The 21,323-nt window shown below is 36.0% G+C and overlaps 1 protein-coding gene across 2 annotated transcripts; it reads right to left on the reverse strand.

Moving 5' to 3' along the window:
* Positions 1-1,621: 1,621 nt before the first annotated feature.
* sec24d (SEC24 homolog D, COPII coat complex component) lies at positions 1,622-20,790 on the reverse strand (the record flags this gene model as incomplete). Of its 2 annotated transcripts, none has more annotated exons than XM_082161706.1 (22): positions 1,622-2,928; positions 3,945-4,037; positions 4,864-5,055; positions 5,160-5,339; positions 6,226-6,344; positions 6,657-6,795; positions 7,090-7,235; positions 7,858-7,954; positions 8,075-8,245; positions 8,379-8,495; positions 9,258-9,351; positions 9,947-10,138; positions 13,519-13,643; positions 15,480-15,595; positions 15,743-15,881; positions 17,537-17,664; positions 17,746-17,857; positions 17,949-18,103; positions 19,412-19,702; positions 19,792-19,934; positions 20,028-20,130; positions 20,640-20,790. In XM_082161706.1, the coding sequence occupies 22 exons, from the start codon at positions 20,788-20,790 to the stop codon at positions 2,788-2,790; spliced, it is 3,144 nt and encodes a 1,047-aa protein (XP_082017832.1). In that variant the 3' UTR covers positions 1,622-2,787. The 2 variants fall into 2 exon arrangements, with proteins under 2 accessions (XP_082017832.1, XP_082017831.1); XM_082161705.1 differs by having other exon boundaries at positions 3,945-4,040.
* Between the last annotated feature and the right edge of the window lie 533 nt (positions 20,791-21,323).

The following is a 21,323-nucleotide window of genomic DNA, read 5'->3' on the forward strand; positions in this document are numbered from 1 at the left end:
GCGATGCCCAGTGATGAGAGGGTGGACAGAAGGATCTGATGATTCACAGTGTCAAAGGCAGCAGAGAGATCCAGGAGAATGAGAACTGAAGATTTGGAATAAGCTTTCGCCATCCAGTGACCGACAGTAATGCAGTCTCGGTTGAATGGCAGTTCTTGAAACCAGTTTGGTTGACATCCAGCTGGTTATTCTGTGAGATGAAAGATTGATTGAAAACACCTGGTTGTAACACCTCATTTAAGTGTTTTCGCTATGAATGCTAAGAGAGCGACAGGTCTGTAACTATCCACAAGTGACGTGTTTAATGTGGGTTTTTTAAGCAGTGGGGCCGAGCCTGCTTGAATGCGGTGGGGAAATTGGCAGTATGCAGAGAGATGTGTTGATGATGTGTGTGAGAGCTGGTAAAAGTGTAGGTGAGATGGCTTGTAGAAGGTGTGAGGGGATGGGATCTAGAGGGCAGGTAGTAGGATGACTAGATGAGCTTACATTGCACGAGTGCCCACTACTTAAGGAATCCTTGCAATGGAACGCCCTAAGCCCTTGATCACTTGGGCTGCTTCTGAAAACTTAGGCAGCTGTTGTTGCCTCGCTGCCTTAAGAACGAAGGTACCTCACGAAACTGATTTCGGACAGACTTCTGAGACAGCATAGCGGTTTAATGATCTACAGCAAAAGAGTGAGCTTTGGTGAAAACTAAGCAAATATTTGATTACAACAATAAAAATGTATCGCTAGAAATGACATCAAAAGTGGAAAATGTTGGTCCAAAATGTACATTTACACACAAACTGACCACCATCCACAACTTTCAGACGCCATCTTTATTATTTAGCTCAACTGTCACAGAATGCAAAGCACTGGATTGTGGGATATCAAAGGCAGCGAAGCATTCGCATCTATACTGCCTTCAAAAAATCGATCGGATGAAGGTATCTCAAGAGATAGGATGTGAAGCTTGCTTTGGATTCAGACGTGCCTTGATGCCTTCCTACCTTGGAATGCATCCTGCGAAGGCAGCATTGTTAAACTTTCGGATGCAGCCTTGGAATCTGCTATGGAGTGTGATTTGCTGTTGTGACGACACAATCGTGTTGCATTGTGGTCTACAGATCTGCCTGATGTGTACATGAGTGGACTCGCTCCCTATGTCAAAATCGATGGGTCGAGGGTCTGTCCAAATAAACTTCTCTCTCCCACTTGGCGAAGTAGAACACACTTTAAAATGGTGGCAGGCATTCTCCCGAGAGGAAGTTCCCGATATCTAAAAGTAATCCTGAAGACCTTTATTAGCTTGTTCTGGTGTGTTTGATTAGGTTTTGAGCTAAACTCTGCAGGAAAATGGATCTCGGGGGCCAGAGTTGCCTACCCCTGCTTTACGGTGTTATTGATTGGCCCTTAGTGATGGGTAGCGCTGTCTGGAGCAGATCTAGTGCTCTGTGTGCCTATCCCAAGCTTCTCTGTGGAACTAGATGAGTGCATTTTGTAACATAGTCAATAAACCGCTCAGAATGTACTGCCCTGTTGGTTCATTGTATATGGAATCATTGGTAATCTTAATGCCTACAAAATAGCTATGATTAAGCCATTCATTTGAGTTCAGATAAACACAAAACATACACGCTTACAAGGTTAACAGGGACTATACCTTTATTCAAAAACAGCTGTATAAAGGCTTCAAATTGAAATGTACATGACAGGCTGCCTTTGGCTTACAGAACTGAATCTTTTCTGTGTTCAGTACGAAGAAGCACACGTGTGTCCGATCCAAAGCATTAATGAGCAGGTACAAAGGCTAAATGCATGTGACCTGAGGTATAGTTGCTTACGAGTCTTTAAAATCCATCTCAAACTGTAATAAAATGTACAGTACTGGTCCAGAGACGTACCATTAGAAGTCAGAAAAAATAAGGCAAATTTAGTATAATAATTGCTCACTTTATAAAACATCTCAACTTTGGAAATGTTTCAAAGAGCAAAACTGTATAAATGACAAATAATGACTGACATTAATTACAAAATAAAAGGGACGTTCCACCTTTAATCAACATTCATTTCTTTTGATTTAAGAAAGTGTTCTGATATGTTTCTTTAAATGTCTAATGGTTAAACAGGAAATCACAGGCATGATGTTGAAAAGCAGTGTGGCATCCCTTTGCACATTTTGAAGCATTGGAATGGAAACATACACACAAAATGTAAACGTGTGATGCGCAAAATAACATCGAGTAAAAAAAAATTAAGACAAAGATGTTCTTTAAAAAAAATGGTTTTAATTTTTTGTACATGACTAGATTTCAGTTATGTGTGATGGTGTCCTCCCTGAAGTCATACAAAAAAAAAATATATATATATTAGCAAGTTACTGTATAGTTCCAGTCACAAAGATGTCATCTATTAATTTAATAGACACAGCACAGATTTTCCACTCAAATCCACACATTACGAGCCTGTTTTGTTCATTTTGCTGTGTGTTGACTGTGTGAGTAATGTTTCCCTTTGGTAAATTAAATCTGGAGGGATGATTTAATAAAGTCATTGAGAGATTCTCAACATAATGGCTTCTCAGAACAGAGAGATGTGGCGCATTTGAAGGTGTTCGATCTAAACACCCACTTACCAGCATCCCTCACGTGAAACAGAAAGGAATAAAGCACAAAGGTCATATTCAACTGCAGAAATAGATTTTGTTCATATATCATAGGCAGCTGCAGAGGTTATAAGAGAAGATGCCTGTGCGCTATAACACACTTATCTGTGTGTGTGTGTGTGTGTGTGTGTGTGAGAGAGTTAAGTAAGCAGCTGCCTGATCTCACGGTGGACGTAGCACAGGAAGTCCATATAAGACGCCCCTCCGTGAAGACCCTTATCCTCCACCAGGAGCTGACGGAACAACATCTCTGCTCTGTCCTTCTGCTTCACTATCAGCAGCTGCACACAGAGACACATCGATTACACTGCTGATCACAGATCAGGACAGAGAAAGAAAAAAACTACTATTCAAAAGTTTGATTTCTATTATGCTTTTGAAAGAAGTCTCTTATGCTCACAAAGGCTGCATTCATTTGATCCAGTTGCATACAGTTAAAACAGTAATATTGTGGAATACTATAACTATTTTGATATACTTCAAAAAATAATTTATTCCTGTGATGGTACAGCTGACTTTTCAGCATCATTACTCCACTCTTCAGTGTCATATGATCCTTCAGAAATCATTTTAATATGCCGTTTTGCTGCTCAGTTACTATTAATCATTATTGGTGATCAATTATTAATAATGGGTTTATTACACATTATAATTATTATTTTTTTAAATCAGGATTCTTTTGAGGAATAGAAATGTCAAAAGAACAGCATTTAGTTTAAATTGGAATCATTTGTAACATTATAAAATGTCTTGACTGTCACTTGTGATCAATTTGATGCGTCCTTGCTGACTTACCCCAAACTTTAGAATGGAAGTGTATAATGTTCCACAAATATATTAAGCACCAAAAACTGTTCTCAACATTAATATTAAGAAATGTTTCTTGAGCAGCAAATCAGCATATTATAATGATTTCTGAAGGATCATGTGACACTGAAGACTTTGCATCACAGAATTTATATGCATTATAAAATATATTCAAATAGAAAACAGATATTTTAAATTGAAATAATATTTTGACAATATTACTGTTTTTACTGTATTTTTAATCAGCCTTGGTGGGACTTCTTTCAAAAACATTAAAAAAAAATCTCAATTATTCCAAACCTACATATATAAAGTTTGCAGTAATTAAATGTCTAATTATTATATTCATTTTATTATATTAATTACATTAATACTGCCTCACAATCACATTATTCACATTACAAGCTGAAAATCGCAGTAACACCAAACCTCTTTTATAACAAGACTGAGACAGATGCAGGAGAGAGGAGATGCTGAGAGAGAGCTGTACCTTCATGGATGTGGCCCTCTGCTGTGAAATGCTGGAGATGATTGAATGGAGTTTCCTGGAATGAGCATTATCCAGCACAGGTAATGATGACGTCTGCTGAAAGACAATTACACCTCTACAGTTACCACTGCGGCTCTGACGCTGGTTTCCATAATGAAACGAACTAAAAGAGCAGTTCCTTGATTAAAGCAACACAAGCAGTGAGATCAAAAGTGCAAAGATGAATAAGGTTATTAGTTAGAGATATAATCCAATTAAGCAAAGAGAAGTACTGTACAAGCACAAGTTAAATAATAGTTGCCCAAAAGCTTTTTATTTTTTTATTCACCTACATATAGTTTCAAAAATCTGTATAGGATAAATTATTATCTTTTTCTTCTGTCTATTTTTTTAGTTCAAATTGTTATATATCAAGTCAAGTCAAATGTATTTGTAAAGTGCTTTTCACAATATGCATCGGTTCAAAGCAGTTTTACAGAAAGTCATACTGTTATGTCAATAATAGCTTCGTGCTTTACCACAAAAAAAAAATTTTGATGCTGGGAGATATGACGATATATAACATTGATTCAAGTGATTCTCCAGATTTTGATCTAGCTATATTGTATTTATAGGGTTGTCTAGCACATATATCAGTGCCGCAGTGACTCTCGCACACATCTGAGCACTCAAGGCAATTAGAGATTTAAATATTGGTCAGTATTGTTGAAATAAGAGATTTAAATATTGGTCAGTATTGTTGAAATAAGAGATTTAAATATTGGTTGGTTTTGTTCTAAATATCTATCTGTATAGTTCTATGAAGTGATCTAAACATTGGTTGATTTCGTTCTATTAAGAGATTTAAGTATCGGTCAGTATTGCTCTATTAAGAGATTAAACATTGATGGGTTTTATTCTATTAAGAATAATGTCATACCCCTTCTGAGTTCAGGTGGCCGAGAGAGGGCACATCGAAGAGGTTCTGGATGAGGTCAGGTGAGCAGGCCTGTCCCAGCCAGAGGAACATAGAGAGCCCGTTTTCCAACAGGAACATGCCTGACTCGCTGAGCCGCTCCTCAGAACAGCGCACTGGAGCTGGGATTGACTCACTGGACACATCCATAGTGTGCTGAGAAAGAGAGAGAGAGAGAGAGAGAGCAAATGCTTAAACTGTAAAGCACAGTGTTTGAAGTTAATGATAGAAACGATATACATGTTATGTGTGTAACTCACCAGCGGGATGAGCCGAGGGTAGAGCAGGACCTGGGTTTCCTCCACTCCCATCGCCATAACCATGAATCTGTAGAAGGCTCTGTCATCTGTGGAGAGCTCAGTACTGCCCACAAGAGATGGAGTCTTCAACAGACTGTTCATGTAGACGGGAAACACCTTCATCGCATCAGGCAGGATTAGCTGTTGGGTAAAATGTTCAAGAAGAGCGGTCAGTTTACATGTCAAATCAGAGATACATACTCAAAAAAGTCTGATGTGAGGAGGATGAGAATAAGTGAATATGAATATTTTTTTTACAGGTGTTCTACCCTTATTTTAACTTGCATTGTGTTTCATGGTTGAAGGAAATAGCTGTAAATTTAACGAAAAAGGTGCGGATCATTTTCTGCTAGGATATTATCCATTTTTCTAGTGATTTTTTTGTTACAGTGCAGTGCAAAGATGATGATATGAATCTATTAATATAATTCAAATATGACCGAGACATGGTGCTGAAGAAAAGAAAAAAAAGATCTAAAAAATAGTTAATAAAGATATAAAAATGCCTAACAAATGATTTCTGAATTTCAGCGTGAGCTAAAACTAAAACTTTGATTTAAATAAAGTATAAAATAAATATTGAAAAACTTGAAATATTGAAATATTGCCATAATGAAATAAAATGAGCTGAAAACTAAAATCAAGTGAAATAATAATAAATCAAAGTTAAATAGAAATATTAAAATGAAAACTAATAACAATGACAAAAGCACATAACAAAATGGCTAAAACTTAAACTAAATTAGATCACACTTTATTTTAAGCTGTCCTTGTTACAGTGTAATTATACATTTAAGTACTGAGTAATATTAATCAACTGTTTACTTACTACTAATTAGGGTTAGCTAAAGGTTTGATTTAGGGTTAGTTGCTTGTAATTGTGCATAATCTGCTGTTTTTATACTAAAATAGCACATGTTCACACAAAAAGTTCACACATGATATGTGTGTGAAGCATTAATGACGGGAGAAGATGTCTTTATAAGGGTGTACATGGATGGACATGAATGTGAAGTGTGACACTGACCTGGCTGGCTGCTGAAGGAGTGGCGCAGTTCTTCCTGTAGCAGGCCAGCATGTGAGCCGTCTGGTTTACCAGGATCTCCCTCACCGTCTTCAGTGGCTGGTTGAGCATGGCCCGATACGCTGAAGGAGAAAAGCATCCACCACAATCACTGAATGAATAACTAACTGAAATAAAATAAGTGCTAAAAATAAATAAATATATATATAAAAAATTCTGGAAAAGACTTGACAACCCTGAATTACGCTTTATTCCACTATAAAACCATTAAAAAATGATCAGATAGCATCAGAAAGCACGTTTTTTACAGATTGATTTAAAATGCTCATTATTGTACATTTTTTATTTGAAAAAAAATTTGCGTTATGTTCAAATTTATAACAATAGCACGAAGTTTTCATGTATGTTCTTGTAAGAGTTAGAAAGCTGGTCACCTGACTTGGCGAAGAAGTTGATGAGGGCATCTGTCTCACAGCTTTTGAAGAGCTCAGAGAGCTGTGAGCTGCAGTTCAGACTGAGGTTGTGAATTCGCAGCCTCCTCTGTCCACCGATGGTGGTGTAGAGCAAAGCACACTGGGAAACCAGAGTAAAAAAAAAAAAAAACTTATTTGTGTTGCTCTTGCCAGCAAGTGAATTCCAAGAGCATCACAACAAAACAGTTCAATGAGGACTCAAATGCACTCAAGTTACCAAGAATAAAATATTATGCATCAAACAATTGCATTACAGATTATGTCGAACAGTGAGACTTACCATGTGACCAGTTTTGATGCAATAACTAAGCATTCCCAAATGTCTTTTTTGTATTCTTTAACAGTCTTGTCTTTGTCATTGTCTCAAAGCTCAGTGTTATACATGAAGACTGACCTGCATCACAGCTCCAGACTCCTCGCTGAGTGTGTCGTCATGTTTAAACTCCACCGTCAAGGCCTTGTCACAGTCCACAGCTGCCATCTCCACATCTGTAGTGTTGCTCATGTGTACGGCACCAAAGAAATCTGTGGCCCTGAAGCCTTGAGAATCACGCAGATATTAAGATATGCCATACATTCACTCACCACCGTTCAAAAGTTTGGGTTTGGTAAGATTTCTTAATGTTTTAGAAATAGGTCTGTTAAGCTGTTAAGATCAAAAATACAGTAAAATCAGTAATATTTTGAAATATTATTACCATTTAAAATAATTGTTTTCTATTTGAATACATTTTAAAATATAATTTATTCCTTTGAGGCAAAGCTGAATTACATCATTATCAGCATCATTACTCCAGTCTTCAGTGTCACATGATCCATCAGAAATCATTCTAAGATGCTGATTTAAAGCTCAAGCAACATTTCTTATTATGATCAATGGTGAAAATAGCTTAATATTTTTGTGGGAACCTTTTTTTTTTTCAGGATTCTTTGATGAATACAATGTTCAAATGACCAGTATTTGTTTGAAATCGAAATTAATTGTAATATTATAAATGTCTTTACTGTCACTTTTGATCAATTTAATGCATCCTTGCCATATTACAGAATTCATTTATTTAGAATTTTTTTTATAAAATCCTACTCAACTTTTAAACAGTAGTGTACATAGTGTGTTTAACCTTACATAGTTTTCAAGTACTTTTCTCTAGAATGTTATTACCTGTGCCAGTACGGACACGCATGACGGCATCGAATCCGATGGACTTCTCCACATCTCTCTTGAGGTCATTGAGAAAATGTTGACCATTAACCTCCACCTGAAAAGATATAAAGGTTTGAGGTTTGACCACAAGAGGGCAGCAATTTAAACCCAGAGTTCAGCCCCTATTTGATACCATATTCAAGATGTCTGTGTTTCAGTGTGTGCACGTGTGTACCTGGAAGTTGCTGTACTTGTAGACTGAGCCTCCAGTATGTGAGGGCACGTCGCCCATGGTGGCGATATCCACATACTGGTTGGGAAACAGGAAGAGGTCGACACAACAACCCTGAGCCACACAATCTTTAGTCAGCTGCTCATACACACCCCGCTGAGGCTGGAACAGAGTCTGACAACACAGACAAACAAATCATTAATTTTAGGATTTTGATGTTTAATACTATTTTACGCAGATGCAAGTATGTAGCTGAGATTTTTGAATGGGGAAATTTCACTCAATTTCATATTCAATAAATATTCACCTTCTCCTTTTCTGTACCGACTAGTTTTTTGTCATCTCTGTTTTTCAGTTTTCCTGGAGCCTCTGCTGTTGGGATGGAGGAGTGGAAGATGAAGAGTTTGCCACTGCATTCAGCTGCCTGAGAAGAGAAAAAAATAATAATATAGAAAATATAAAATCTAGGGTTGTCAAAATGATGCGATTAATCGTATCTAACATTAAAATTGTGTGTGTGTGTGTGTGTGTGTGTGTGTGTGTGTGTGTGTGTGTGTGTGTGTGTGTGTGTGTGTGTGTGTGTGTGTATATATATATACTATTATATTTCTATAAATATATAGAAAGAGGTATATATATATATATATATATATGTATATATACACACTGTGTGTGTGCGTGCGTGCATATACACACAACACACACATGTATATAAACAAACTTTTATGTTAGATGTGATTTATCGATTTGACAGCACTAATAAAATCATAAAACATTCTCATTGACTGATGGTTTTATCTGTTCATATGAATTTTAATCAGTGTATATATATATAACTTTTATTTATTTTTTGGGATCTGGATGCGTTAAGAGTATTTGATTAAAAATATTTGTTAAAGATCAAAAAACAAATGACCAAAAAACAACTTAAGTCACAGACTGAACATGTCATTGAGATTATGAAACAACCAGCGCTGTCGCCAGTGATGACAAGAGGAAACATTGTCCCGGGCCTGTGAATTTAAATGACGACCCTAGAAACAACTATGTGTTTATCAAATAAAGATTGTGTGCAGTATTTAAGTGCACTTTTGTTAAACAATGTAGAAATAAAAACTAAGTATGCAAGTACGTTTAGAAAGGGAGTAAATAGTTTTGGTAAATGGTTCAGCCTATTAATATGTACCTTTAGGGCCTCCACACCAGCTTGCACGACTGGTGCAAAAACAGTCTCACTCTCGTTGGTGTCAGAAAACATGTCAGGGATCTGATCTAAAAGGCTTAAGAAAATAATACACAAAATTACATTAACAGCAAGAATAGGCAACGTGTGTCTCAAAGTCAAGCCATTCTTAAATATAACGAGCAGTGTTGTGATAGGCAGGAAAAGCATGCTTGAACTGAAGTGTATATACTGTATACTATTATATTTTCAGGGTGTGTGTGTGTGTGTGTGTGTGTGTGTGTGTGTGTGTGTGTGTGTGTGTGTGTGTGTGTGTGTGTGTGTGTGTGTGTGTGTGTGTGTGGTTCTAGTCTGAGCTGTTGACATTCTCTGAGAAATTATTCATATTTCTAAGGCAACACTCATACCTGTAACACCAAAAAGGTTCCATGTGTGGCTTTGTTAGTGATGTATGCAAAATTCTTCATCACAAATGAATTCTTTTGCAACAAAATTACAAGAAATGAAAAATATGTTTGTATACATAGGCTACATGTATACCTTAAATGCAGTGTCACTTTGGATAAAAACATCTGCCAAATGCATGAATGTAATGTTTAAGTATCGAATAACCAATATGCAGATATATGTGAATACTGTATATGACTCGATGTAAGAAGCCTAGAAGTGTCTTCAGATAGAAATGAGCATACTTGTTGATGACAGGCCGAGACTCCTGGAAGTTGACGAGGAATCCATCGAGAAGAGGTACAAACATCTCGGCCACATCAGAGACCACCATCATCTGCGGCTGGGCCAGAGCACTCTTCACATTATAGAAGTGCAGGATCTTGTTGTAGGTGACAAAGCCCACTTTGATGGCTGAACTTTCGGCTCCCTCCTCTCTTTAAAACACAAAGAACATCAGAAAAATCAATCAATATCTGCAGTATCACCAAAATCAAGCGATCAGGAACACCAAAAAGATAAATAATAATAACAAAAAGATAAAAGAATTAGGACATTGAAGTCACACTCAAAACCAAAAGAAAAACTATATCTTTGCATTTAGCCTATGCTAACAAATTTCCCAAAACTTCACTTTTCTAAGCCTTTTATTTAAAGGGATAGTTCACCCAAAATGTTTAATTCTGTCTTCATTTACTCACCCTTGTGTTGTTTTAAACCTGTATGGGGTTGAACGCAAAAGGAAGATGTTTTGAGGAATGTTTGTAACCAAACAGTTGTGGGGCACCATTGACTTCCATAGTAAGTGGAAAAAAATACTATGGAAGTCAATGATGACCCACAACACTTTGGTTACCAACATTCCTCAAAACATCTTCTTTTGTGTTCAGCAGAAGAAAGAAACTAAAAATAAAGAAATGTGCACATTTCACTAACTAGCATAAACCAGAGCACTGTGTAATAGCTGATAGTGGAGAGCTGCATCTAAGCTGTGCTGGCCAGTAAATTACAAGCATCCCACATTGACATCTGCATCTGGGGTTTGTAGCTCTCTATAGCTACATTTACAAGATTGTAAAACATGGCGATGGTTTGGATCACTCAGTCCATATATGCCAAGTCTGTCATTAAACTAGAGACAAACTCTCCAATACAAACCCTATCAGGCATCTTAACCGACCCCATCAGCTCAGAGTGTCCAATGTGGTTTTCATTAACTAAGTAATCTAGCAAGCAAAGCCAGGAACAGAGGAGAGGAATCAGATATAATACCACAGGCTTATTTGGAGTGCACTACCGGACTGCTTTCAGAGTGAGGTCAGCTCCCAAACAAATAAGGACGTACCCTTAGGAACCAGCGGATGAGAGGTAAGGACTGGGAGTTTGAAAAAAAGTCTGAAATATGCAAGTTCCTCAGAGGTGAATCAAAGCTCACCTTTCAGCTGGCCGTCACCCAAATAAACGGTATAATTGGAGCCATGTGTCCCACGAAACTTTTAAATGCTTGGAAATGTTGCAGCACTAAAGTCGTTCAACCTCCTGACTTCCTTCAGGCAGACATTTTCAAAAGATGAGATATTGGAATTGTTTCTTTCCCTATTTTTTTTTTTTTGCTTGTTCTCCAGTTACCATATTTGGCAGTGGATCGTGGCTCTTTTTCAGCTGGATTCGTTCACATTCCAGGCTGATAGTAGCTGAGATGAACATGTGTTCCACCTAGGAGGTGCCGAAAGAATACGGAGGGGTGGCTTCTGCTCAAGGCTTCAACTTTACTCCACAGATCCTCCAAGCCAAACACCTGGAGCTGGGTGTCAATGTGTGAGATGGGGGATGAAAGCAATCATATATCTTCTTTCAAACCTGGATTATTACACGATAAACTGTCCAAACAATAAAACACTATTATAATGATCTATTCGCACTGACAGTTTTAAGCCTGTTGGCCATTACAGAGTCGACAGAAGCACATGGGAAGCTAACATGACATGTCAAGTAGTGTGACACATGTAAGGCCCTATGAAATCTGCTTTTTTTTTCTCACAATTCCACAAAAAAAAAGTTTTTATTTTTATGGATTTTGTGATCATTTTAATAATAAAAATGATGTCTAATCAATTCAACTTATTCACATTTTAAAAAACAATAGTACCCTAAGAATTTTTTTATTTATTTTTTCAGATATTTTGTGTGGTCTGTTTTAATTTTTCTGGATTCTGTGTTTTATAATTTAATACAAATTTACTATCAATAATTAATGAATGCATAAAACTAACATTTAACCCTTCCGTGGTGGTCAAAAAGTACCTTTTTTTTTTCAATTAAAATGAATGTACTATATTTTAGTTTGATAACGTTTTTTATTTGAGATTTTGTATTTTTAGGGGATTTTTTGATACTATAATTATATTTATATAGTAGTTATAATACATTTATTACCTGTTAACCACTTTTTGAGCATGGACCTGAACATTTTATTTACAACTTAAACTGTCATAAATCTTAAATGCTTTGGTATCTTTTTAAAGAAGACACTTGGCAGATTAATGTGAAGTGAAAAGTTTAAAAAAGGGGAAATTAAAAAAGGTTATAGAAGTTTAACTTTATTGTTATGAAAAATGCACAAAAATACTATTTTCAATTTTTATATGAAATATATATATTTTCAAAACATGTTTTACTCTTAGACTGTGAGAAAATCAAAGCTATAAATCTAAACCAGTTGTGTTCCAAATCTGAGGTTGATATCTCAAAAAAAGAGCTTTCAGTAAGATTTTGTTTGGGCGCAGTACCGAACGTTTCCACTAGATGAAATTTAGATTCATGAAATCCCATTCATTTCCAAAGCAGTCATTTCTGACCACGAGGAGCACAAGTGTGACTCTTTTTTTCAGGACCATTTAACCTTTTCAAATCATGTCCATAATTTTTTTGTGTGTGTGTTCACATAGCAAGTGCTGAAACCTTTACAAGTTTCGAACCATTCTCATGAAATATAAATCCTAAAAAACTAAAACGTAAACATTTTTGATAAAAAAAAAAATTACAGAAGAGTGTTAGAGGCTTAATTAATATTTTAAAATGTAAAGACAAAAAACTTTTTAACAATTCCTTTGGCAAACAAAATGCAGTTTCACTATATACATTAACAGACAAAACTGTGATGCTCAGTCAAACGAGACAGAGAACATGCAGACTTCATATTTAAATAGCAGTCTTTGTGCGGTTTTAATATTCACAGACACTAGGCCATATCATGATTTGATTAAGTCTAAGTCTACAGTATAGCCCTACTTTTGATGTATTCATCTAAATTTTGGCAAATTCATTGACATTTCAATTTGGATTCACTGGATTCCGCAATGCCCTACACATGATATCCTTCATATGAATCTCCTTTGAACAACATTTTCTCAATTTGTTTATGAAATATTTTAAGATTTAAAAATGTATTCAAGAAATATTAGGTAAACTGCAAACATTGTGATTACAAATGGTGAAAAAGGACACAGATACCAGTAACAGCACATGGTACCTACCTAAAATATAAATTTTCCCTAAACATAGATTTTAACCTGACAGTCTTAATACAAAATCCAAGAGCAACAATAAAACAGGCCTGGTTTCACAGACAGGGCTTAGATTAAGCCAGGACATTTAAGTAGCTTTAATATATGTGCCTTAGAAAAAATCTTTATTGGTGTGCATCTTGAGACAAAACAATGGCACAGACAAATTTTAAGATATGTTAGTGCTTTCAGTTAAAATGGCTCAAACATGCATTTTAAATATAGACAGCAAACATTATCTCTCAACTTACTTTGGAAGTCGGTCAAGCAATGTCTTCAGCTCCTCGCATATTAGTTTGACAAGTCCACTTTTTATGTTGTTGTAAGAGACATCGATCATGAAGATGTAGGCAGGAGGATTGGGAGGCTTATTATTCTTAAAGACAGAAAAGAACATCACAGAATGAATTATTAGTTCATGAACTTCAAAGTGGCTATTTTTACTTGTTTTTTTACAGACTTGGTACATATTTGAGCCATTTCATATGACAGAGAATACATATAAAGTAAGCAATTATTATGTAAAAGCACATCAATTGCATGAGAAAGCTTTTTATCTTTTTATATAAAGAAATGGCAAGCTGAACGCATTACAAAGTCCCCAAACACAGGCAGTAGGATCAAGGTAAAGACTGGTTATTTTGACTCCCAATCGGCCTATGCAATAGAGATGAGCTGTGATGATTTTATTATACACTGCAGGAGCTGATCCTCAAGTATTAATAAACATCTGAGAGAAATAGGAGCCCAGACAGCAGATTATAGTGTCAGGCTGAGATGAGGAAGCCAGGCCAAAAATGTGTCATGGATCTCTTTAGTCCGATAACTGAATTGAAATCAAATTCATTTGAGATTACAAGCTACTTTTCACCCTGAACCGTGAGAATGTAATACACAATGCATCAAAGGTTTCAAAAGTTTACACTCCCTGACTCTTTAGCATCAGTGAATGTTTGCAGCTTTTGTAATAGCTATGTATCCCCAAATTGTCCTCAGTGTGAAAATATGGATCTCAAAATCATACAGTCACTGTTGGAAAGGATTCAAATGTCCAGTGCTCAGGACAAACAAAGAACATCCAGGTCATGCATCATCCAGGTAATGACACAGTTATAAAAATTAAGCATAAACTCAAGGTTTTTTTCACTTTTTATTTTGTCTTGTGGACTATATTTAAACATCTGTAATGTGAAATAGCTTACTGTAATTATATAGGGCAGTACTACAATTTTAACATTCTGCAGATACTGCAAGTTGAATTTAATATTTTGACTTTGTATTGCATTTTCATTCATATTAATTAATACTATGCATTTCCAAAAAACTGACCTGACCTGCTGACGGAGCAGTTTAAAAATGTACAACTCACTAAATTCAAATCTGCCTCTGTATAATCAATTAAAGGGTCTATTATGCTGCGCATAAATTGTTTTCCTCATTTTAAACATATCATATGTTTACTCTCAATATTTAAAGGGGTGATGAACTGAGAAATCAAATTTTCCTTGAGCTTTTGACATATAAGAGGTCATCATACTATAAGAATATCCTGTAAGTTTCACAACTGAAAACATCCTTGTTAGTCCAATAAAAGCTTTTATTGACAGCAGGCACAGCGAACGAAGTGGGGATCTATGACGTCAAAGAGTATCAAACACCGCCTCCGCAGAAGATGATCAATGCCGACTTCAACACTGCCTGTTTAGCCCCGCCCACCAATTCACACATTACATGAATATGCAAAACTGTTATCCAATCATAGCAGTGGGCGTTTACTTCCAAGCCCACAAAAAACGAGCGTTTCAGGAGCTAGGCTCAAAACCATTCATTCGTTTTGATGTTTTTGAATGTAAAAACCAAGCGAACGTCATAAGTTGACCTCAGACAGCAATATAAAAAAATTTTAAAAGCCAGTTCACGACCCCTTTAATTGTATATGTCTCAACAAAATATGTGATGTGACTGCCAAGAAAGAAACCTTTCTCAGCTGCTTCCCGGGGCAAGCTGACCCCATTTGGGCAAAACACACACTCTCTTATACCATTACATGTCTTGACTTTATTTAGATAAATCAAATGTAATCTATTAATAATAAACCTTACTAATCTAATAAAATCTGACTGTGACTGTTGTAGATTTCTATAAAAAGTGTACAACAAAAACAAAAAGCAAGTTCTCATTGTTTAAACCGGAATGTTATGAAGATTGATACCTTGCAGTAATCCAACGTGGCAGTGAACTCATATGAGCCCAAAGACAGTTCTGGTCTCTCATACATATCCATTCTTCTCCCCATATGGTCCAGATGCTGGAAATAGTGCACTGGAACTAAGGTAGTGGAAACACATTTTTAGAAACACTTTTTTTTTTGATTGCACAGCCAAATAATCCCTACCATATGCTGACAGGAAACACAGAGTACACATGCTGTGTGTAAAAAAAGATCTCAGCAGTGTCCAATGGTACAGTACCAACCTTCATTAAGACAGCTGCAGAAGCCACACTGGTAGCGTCGTCCTCCATCGATAAACTGCATGTAAGGACACATGTAGGCCTTACAGCGGTTGCAGCGGATTGGTCCAGTCTCACCGTGATTTACAATGTACAGAGGAGTCTATAGAGCACAAGCAGATCACAGTGAGAATGACAAATAAGACCTACTATAACGTATGCCGCACATACGTAAGCAGCACAACTGTTTTCAACATTGATATTAATGAGAAATGTTTCTTGAGCAGCAAATCAGCATATGTGATTGATTTCTAAAGGATCATGTGACACTGAAGACTCGAGTAATGATGTTGGAAATTCAGCTTTGCCATAATATATATATATATATATATATATATATATATATATATATATATATATATTTATATTTATATATAATATATATAGTAATAATATATAATATATTTAACAGTTACATTTTAATAATATTTCACAATATTATGTTTACTGTATTTTAATCAAAACAGTAGTGTATGCAACTGTTAAATTTTTTTTAAATCACTTCATTTTAGATGGAAATTTTTAATTGTCACCTTCATTAACTGAAGACAATACATCATACTGATCTGTAGCTTTGTGGTTATTGTGCAGTTCAAATGATGTTTACAAAGATAAGATATAAAATACATGGATCTTAAAATAAAATAAAATAAAATAAAAAGGTTAAGCTAATATAATTTTGAATTTCAATTTCTTTTTTCAATCAATATGGAGTCATATCGGTCAAAATCAAAATGTGGAGTGATTTCCTCCTTAATTTGACAGTCCAATAATGTTTTTATCTGACACGTTCCTTGGAGACTGCACTTAAACCCACTAGCTTCTCATGAGAATACTAACACTTCCTAAAAAGGCTCTGAAGTATAATGATGAAGGCTAAAGCAATGAAAGATTCCAGAGTTAAACAAGTCTTGAAGGTATCAAAACCACTATTAAACTACTGTCACAATAAACTGAGGGGACAGCCGTGAATTAGGGTTTGAACATATTCCAAAGGCAGTATTTTCCAAAGACAACACCATCGACAACAGTGTTGGTTCTTAAAACAAATGATTATTTACTTCCTTGTGTTGTTCCAAACCTGTATGATTTTATTTTTTCCATGTAACACAAAAGGAGATGTTTAGCAGAATATTATTCACACAGCTCTTTTCCGTACAATGAAAGTGAATGATGTACAAACGGGAAAAAAAGAAAAAGAAAAAAACCCTCTAAAATCACATTAAATCTAAGATGATGCTGAATTAATATGTGCATATTCAAAACACACACAAAAGATAGTAGAGACCTTCGTGGGGAGAAATAAGTTATTTTGTTATTTTGGATCTGTTCATTACACAAAACTATGGTATGACTTCAGAAGATTGGGAATACAGCACAAATCATATAAATTGAAACTATAATACTACACATTTTATTTTATTGCAATTCATCTGCAATTAGGTGTCCGAGTACATCCATCACATTCAGTTTGCATATAAATATAGAGATATAATTTGTGCAAAGATATAATTTGAGCAAAAATATAGAAAAATATATATTTGTGCACTAAAAATGAGGTGCATTCCTCATGTTTTTTTTTACATTTTAAAACTAAAAATTCCTTAGAAATGGTCACTTATGTTGTAGCATTCCTAACTTAGAAATCATGTCTGCAGCCTGCTAAATGAATAAATGTAAAAAAAATAGAAATCTAGTGCATAAACCCAAAACTGAAGAACTGCAAAAAAATCAGAGTGCTGATAAAATGCTGCATACCTCATTTTTGGGCACGGTAGCGAAGGGTTTGATAATGGCTGCCAGAGGCACTTTGCACTGCTTTGCAAGGTCAGCAGTGCAAGGGAAGGAATATGTTGTGCACCGCATGAATCTTGGGCTGGCATTCCCTTAAAATAGAACAAAAAATGAATATATTAAACAAAAGTACTTTTATGCTAATATTTAGAGTGAACTGAAAAGATGCTTACCTTGATCCTGTACTGTGAAATCTGTGGTGACCAGTGGAGGCACCTGGCCCCTAACGTTTGTGACATACACCTGGCCCCCTCTCTTAACCTGGTCATCTTCAATCACTTGCGTCTGGAGGAGACAAGTCAGTGTACCTTGAAATGTGCACAGATACAAATATTTTTTACACTGTAATGTAGCATTTTGTTCTCTTTTTTATTACCGGGCTTGGAATAGAGTCTGGGTCCAGCTTCTTCTGAGGAGGGCCTGCCATTTGGGATGGAGCTCCAGGGAAGCCTCCTGGGAAAGCGCCTGTTTGTGGCCCTGCCATCTGTGGTCCTGCCATTTGTGCACCATACGGGCCTGCAATTGGGCTCCCTTTAGACCAGAAGCAAAAACAATGTTTTTTTTTAGGCTTGTCAACATTTGCCCCTAAAAATAGTGTAGAGGTGAAGTGGATAGTTTCTACATCAACAAACAGATAGTTTTCAAAAAGGTATTGCAAACACAACACACCATCCTTCTGCATTTGGTCAGACAGATAGTCCCGTCCCAAACTCACACCATTGCTTAAGTAAATGTTGCTGAGTTGGACTGAGGCCCGTCTCATGAAGCAGGATTCAGTGGCTAACCGGTAAAGATTGAGCAAACTCTGTGAAGGTGGATTGGTGTTTACAAGGACTAAGGATTAATACGTATACTACCAGTCAGAAGTTTGAAATAATTTACAATTTTGTGATGTTTTTGAAAGAAGTCTCTTATGCTCACCAAGGCTGTATTTATTTGATCAAAAATAGGGGAAAGACCTGCCAAGAAAATTCATGGACAGTCTCTCGCTTATGGCAAGAGATGGCCATAGACTCACCAAGACTGAAATGGTAATACAATAGAATAGTTTTCTATTTTAATACAATAAAAATGTAATTTATTCCTGTGATGCAAAGCTGTATTTACAGCATCATAACTCCAGTCTTCAGTGTCACATGATCCTTCAGAAATCATTCTAATATGCTGATTTGCTGTTCAAGAAACATTTCTTATTATTATCAATGTTGAAAACAGTTTTTGCTGCTTAATATTTTTTCGTGGAAATCATGATACACTACCATTCAAAAGTTTGGGGTGAATAAGATTCATCAAAGACACATTAAGTTTATCAAAAGTCATATATAATTTTACAAAAGAAATCCGCTTTTCTTTTGAACTTTCTATTCTGAAAAAAAAAATATGAAAAAAATATAACACATTTTCCACAAAAATATTAAGCAGCAAAAACTGTAATGAACATTGATAAAATAAAATAAAATACCATTATGAATAACTGAGTACCAATAATAACTGAGCATAACTGAACATGTGACACTGAAGACTGGAGTAATGATGCTGAAAATGTAGCTTTACATCACAGGAATTAATTACATTTTAAAATAGTTCTTTTAAATTGTAATAATATTAAACAATATTACTGTTATTACTTTCGATCATAAATGGAGCCTTGATGAGCATGAGAGACTTTTCAAAAACATAAAAACATTTTCAAACACATTTTGACCAGTAGTGTTAAAGGTGTTCAAAGCGTTTAAAAATCAGAACAGCATTTTAACACTTACAAACAACACACTTCACCTTTAAATGTAAGTTTTTGAACTTTTCTTTGTCATTGTTGCAAAATTTCCTAGTTTTAACCTGGTTGCTGTTGATAGCCTTGGGGTCCAAGTGGTGGTTGGTGGACACCTGGACCAGGAGGGCCAGACATTCCCATAGGTGGAGCTGACATAGAACCCATAGTGGCCATTGGTGGAGGAGACCCTAATGAAGGCGGCTGCTGTCCATGTTGAGAAAGAGGAGGATGTCCCATTGCAGGTGGTGGTGATGTTTGAAATTGTTGTGGTGGTGATGTTTGAAACTGTTGTGGTGGTGATGTTTGAAACTGTTGTGGTGCTGCTGAGATTGAAGGAGACTGCATTGGCCTTTGACCTAAAGATCACGGTGCATGGGTATAAAATGGGCCAGTTAAACATCCACTATCTGAACTTCAAATTAATATAAAATGGTATCTAACTTACCATATCCTGCAATATTCATGGAACTCATTTGATTAGTCAGCTGTTGAGTTGGAGGTGGGGATTGTGCCATACTATAAAAAGCATTTTGAGGAGGCTGCCCATAAGAAGACATGGATGGAGCTGAAGCAGCAGGAGGAGCGAAACTGATGGGAGTAAAAAAAAATATTACGGCATATTATTAATATACTGTATATTATTAAGTAATTCACTTTCAACAACAGTGAAGAATTGTTTACCTGTTGGGATGGGCCCCGTTCTGCTGAATGTTAGCACCATACTGGCTGGATACTGGTATTGGAGGCATCCCAGAAGGAGAGGAGCCAGGTGGCTTGAGCACACCTAGAAAAACAGCATTCATTTTAATGCGAGTACATAATACTGTGAAGAATAAAAAGAGCCACAGAATATAAACAACAGAGTATTTGGATTCTGCTGTTTTTCTGTAAAGAGATGCACTTTCGCCCCTCCTTAAAAGCCCAAACATCCAAATCAGTTAAATCATGTAATGTGACCATTGTAAAATGGCGAGTATTCACATAAATGCAGTAGGTTATCTTGAGTGATCATTTAGAAAATGCATTGGATGCATGAAAAAAATGACTTGAATACTATCACGCACTCCTAATAGTCTTAAATAATTTTGATTATGAACTTTTCACATAATCAAGCAGCCTTACAAGAACATAAGGGATGATATATCAGATGAAACTAATGAAGAGCAGTTTCCTAAGGGTTTGTCTCTGTTCATTTAGGCTGAGGCTTTGCTGAGACTCCAATATTAAGGACAAGATTAAACTTGCCAGTACTAAAACGAGTTAAAAATATCAACATAAGAATTTTCACTTTACCTGTCGGTGGGGCAGAATAACCCTGTGGTGGGGATCCATAGGCCCCATAATGCGATTGAGGTGGGGGGTTCCCAAATCCAGTAGAGTATCCCCCCATTCCAGCCTGGGCTTGGGAATATGGAGGGGTGGCAACATAACCTTGCTGACTCATCCTATTGTTATACCTCTGTCATTCCAGTCTGGGACAAAAAAAAAAGGTGACCTGGAGAAGAAGAAAAAAACAGGCTGAATTACAATCTACTTTATATGTTTTCAATGTCACTTCCCACATGTTTCCAACAAATGTTATTCATTTTGCAGGTTTAAAATAGACATTAACAGAAAATGCAGAAATAGACATAAACGTTTAGTTTTGAAACATCACCTTTACACGGTTACTTCAAATCGGTTGCATTCAGCATAATACTAACAAAAGATTCACACTTTACACCTACTATAATTTAATGGCAGTTATTTTTTACCTTTAACTTTGTTAACAGCTGTTCTGGGTTCTCCAGGTGCAGTTCTCGTCAGTTTTAAGACGCATGTACTATCACTTTTTTTTATTAATGTTTTCCTCAACAGTTAAGCGGTTTTGGGGGGATATATGGCATTTAAAAAATTTATTTGCCGAAATTAGTAATGATATTTACCAACATTTTATGTAAAATTCACATTAAAGAAGATCTACATGTCTCGGTTTCA

Source organism: Leuciscus leuciscus (assembly GCF_965113295.1).
Source record: "Leuciscus leuciscus genome assembly, chromosome: 2".
NCBI classification, from domain to species: domain Eukaryota; kingdom Metazoa; phylum Chordata; class Actinopteri; order Cypriniformes; family Leuciscidae; genus Leuciscus; species Leuciscus leuciscus.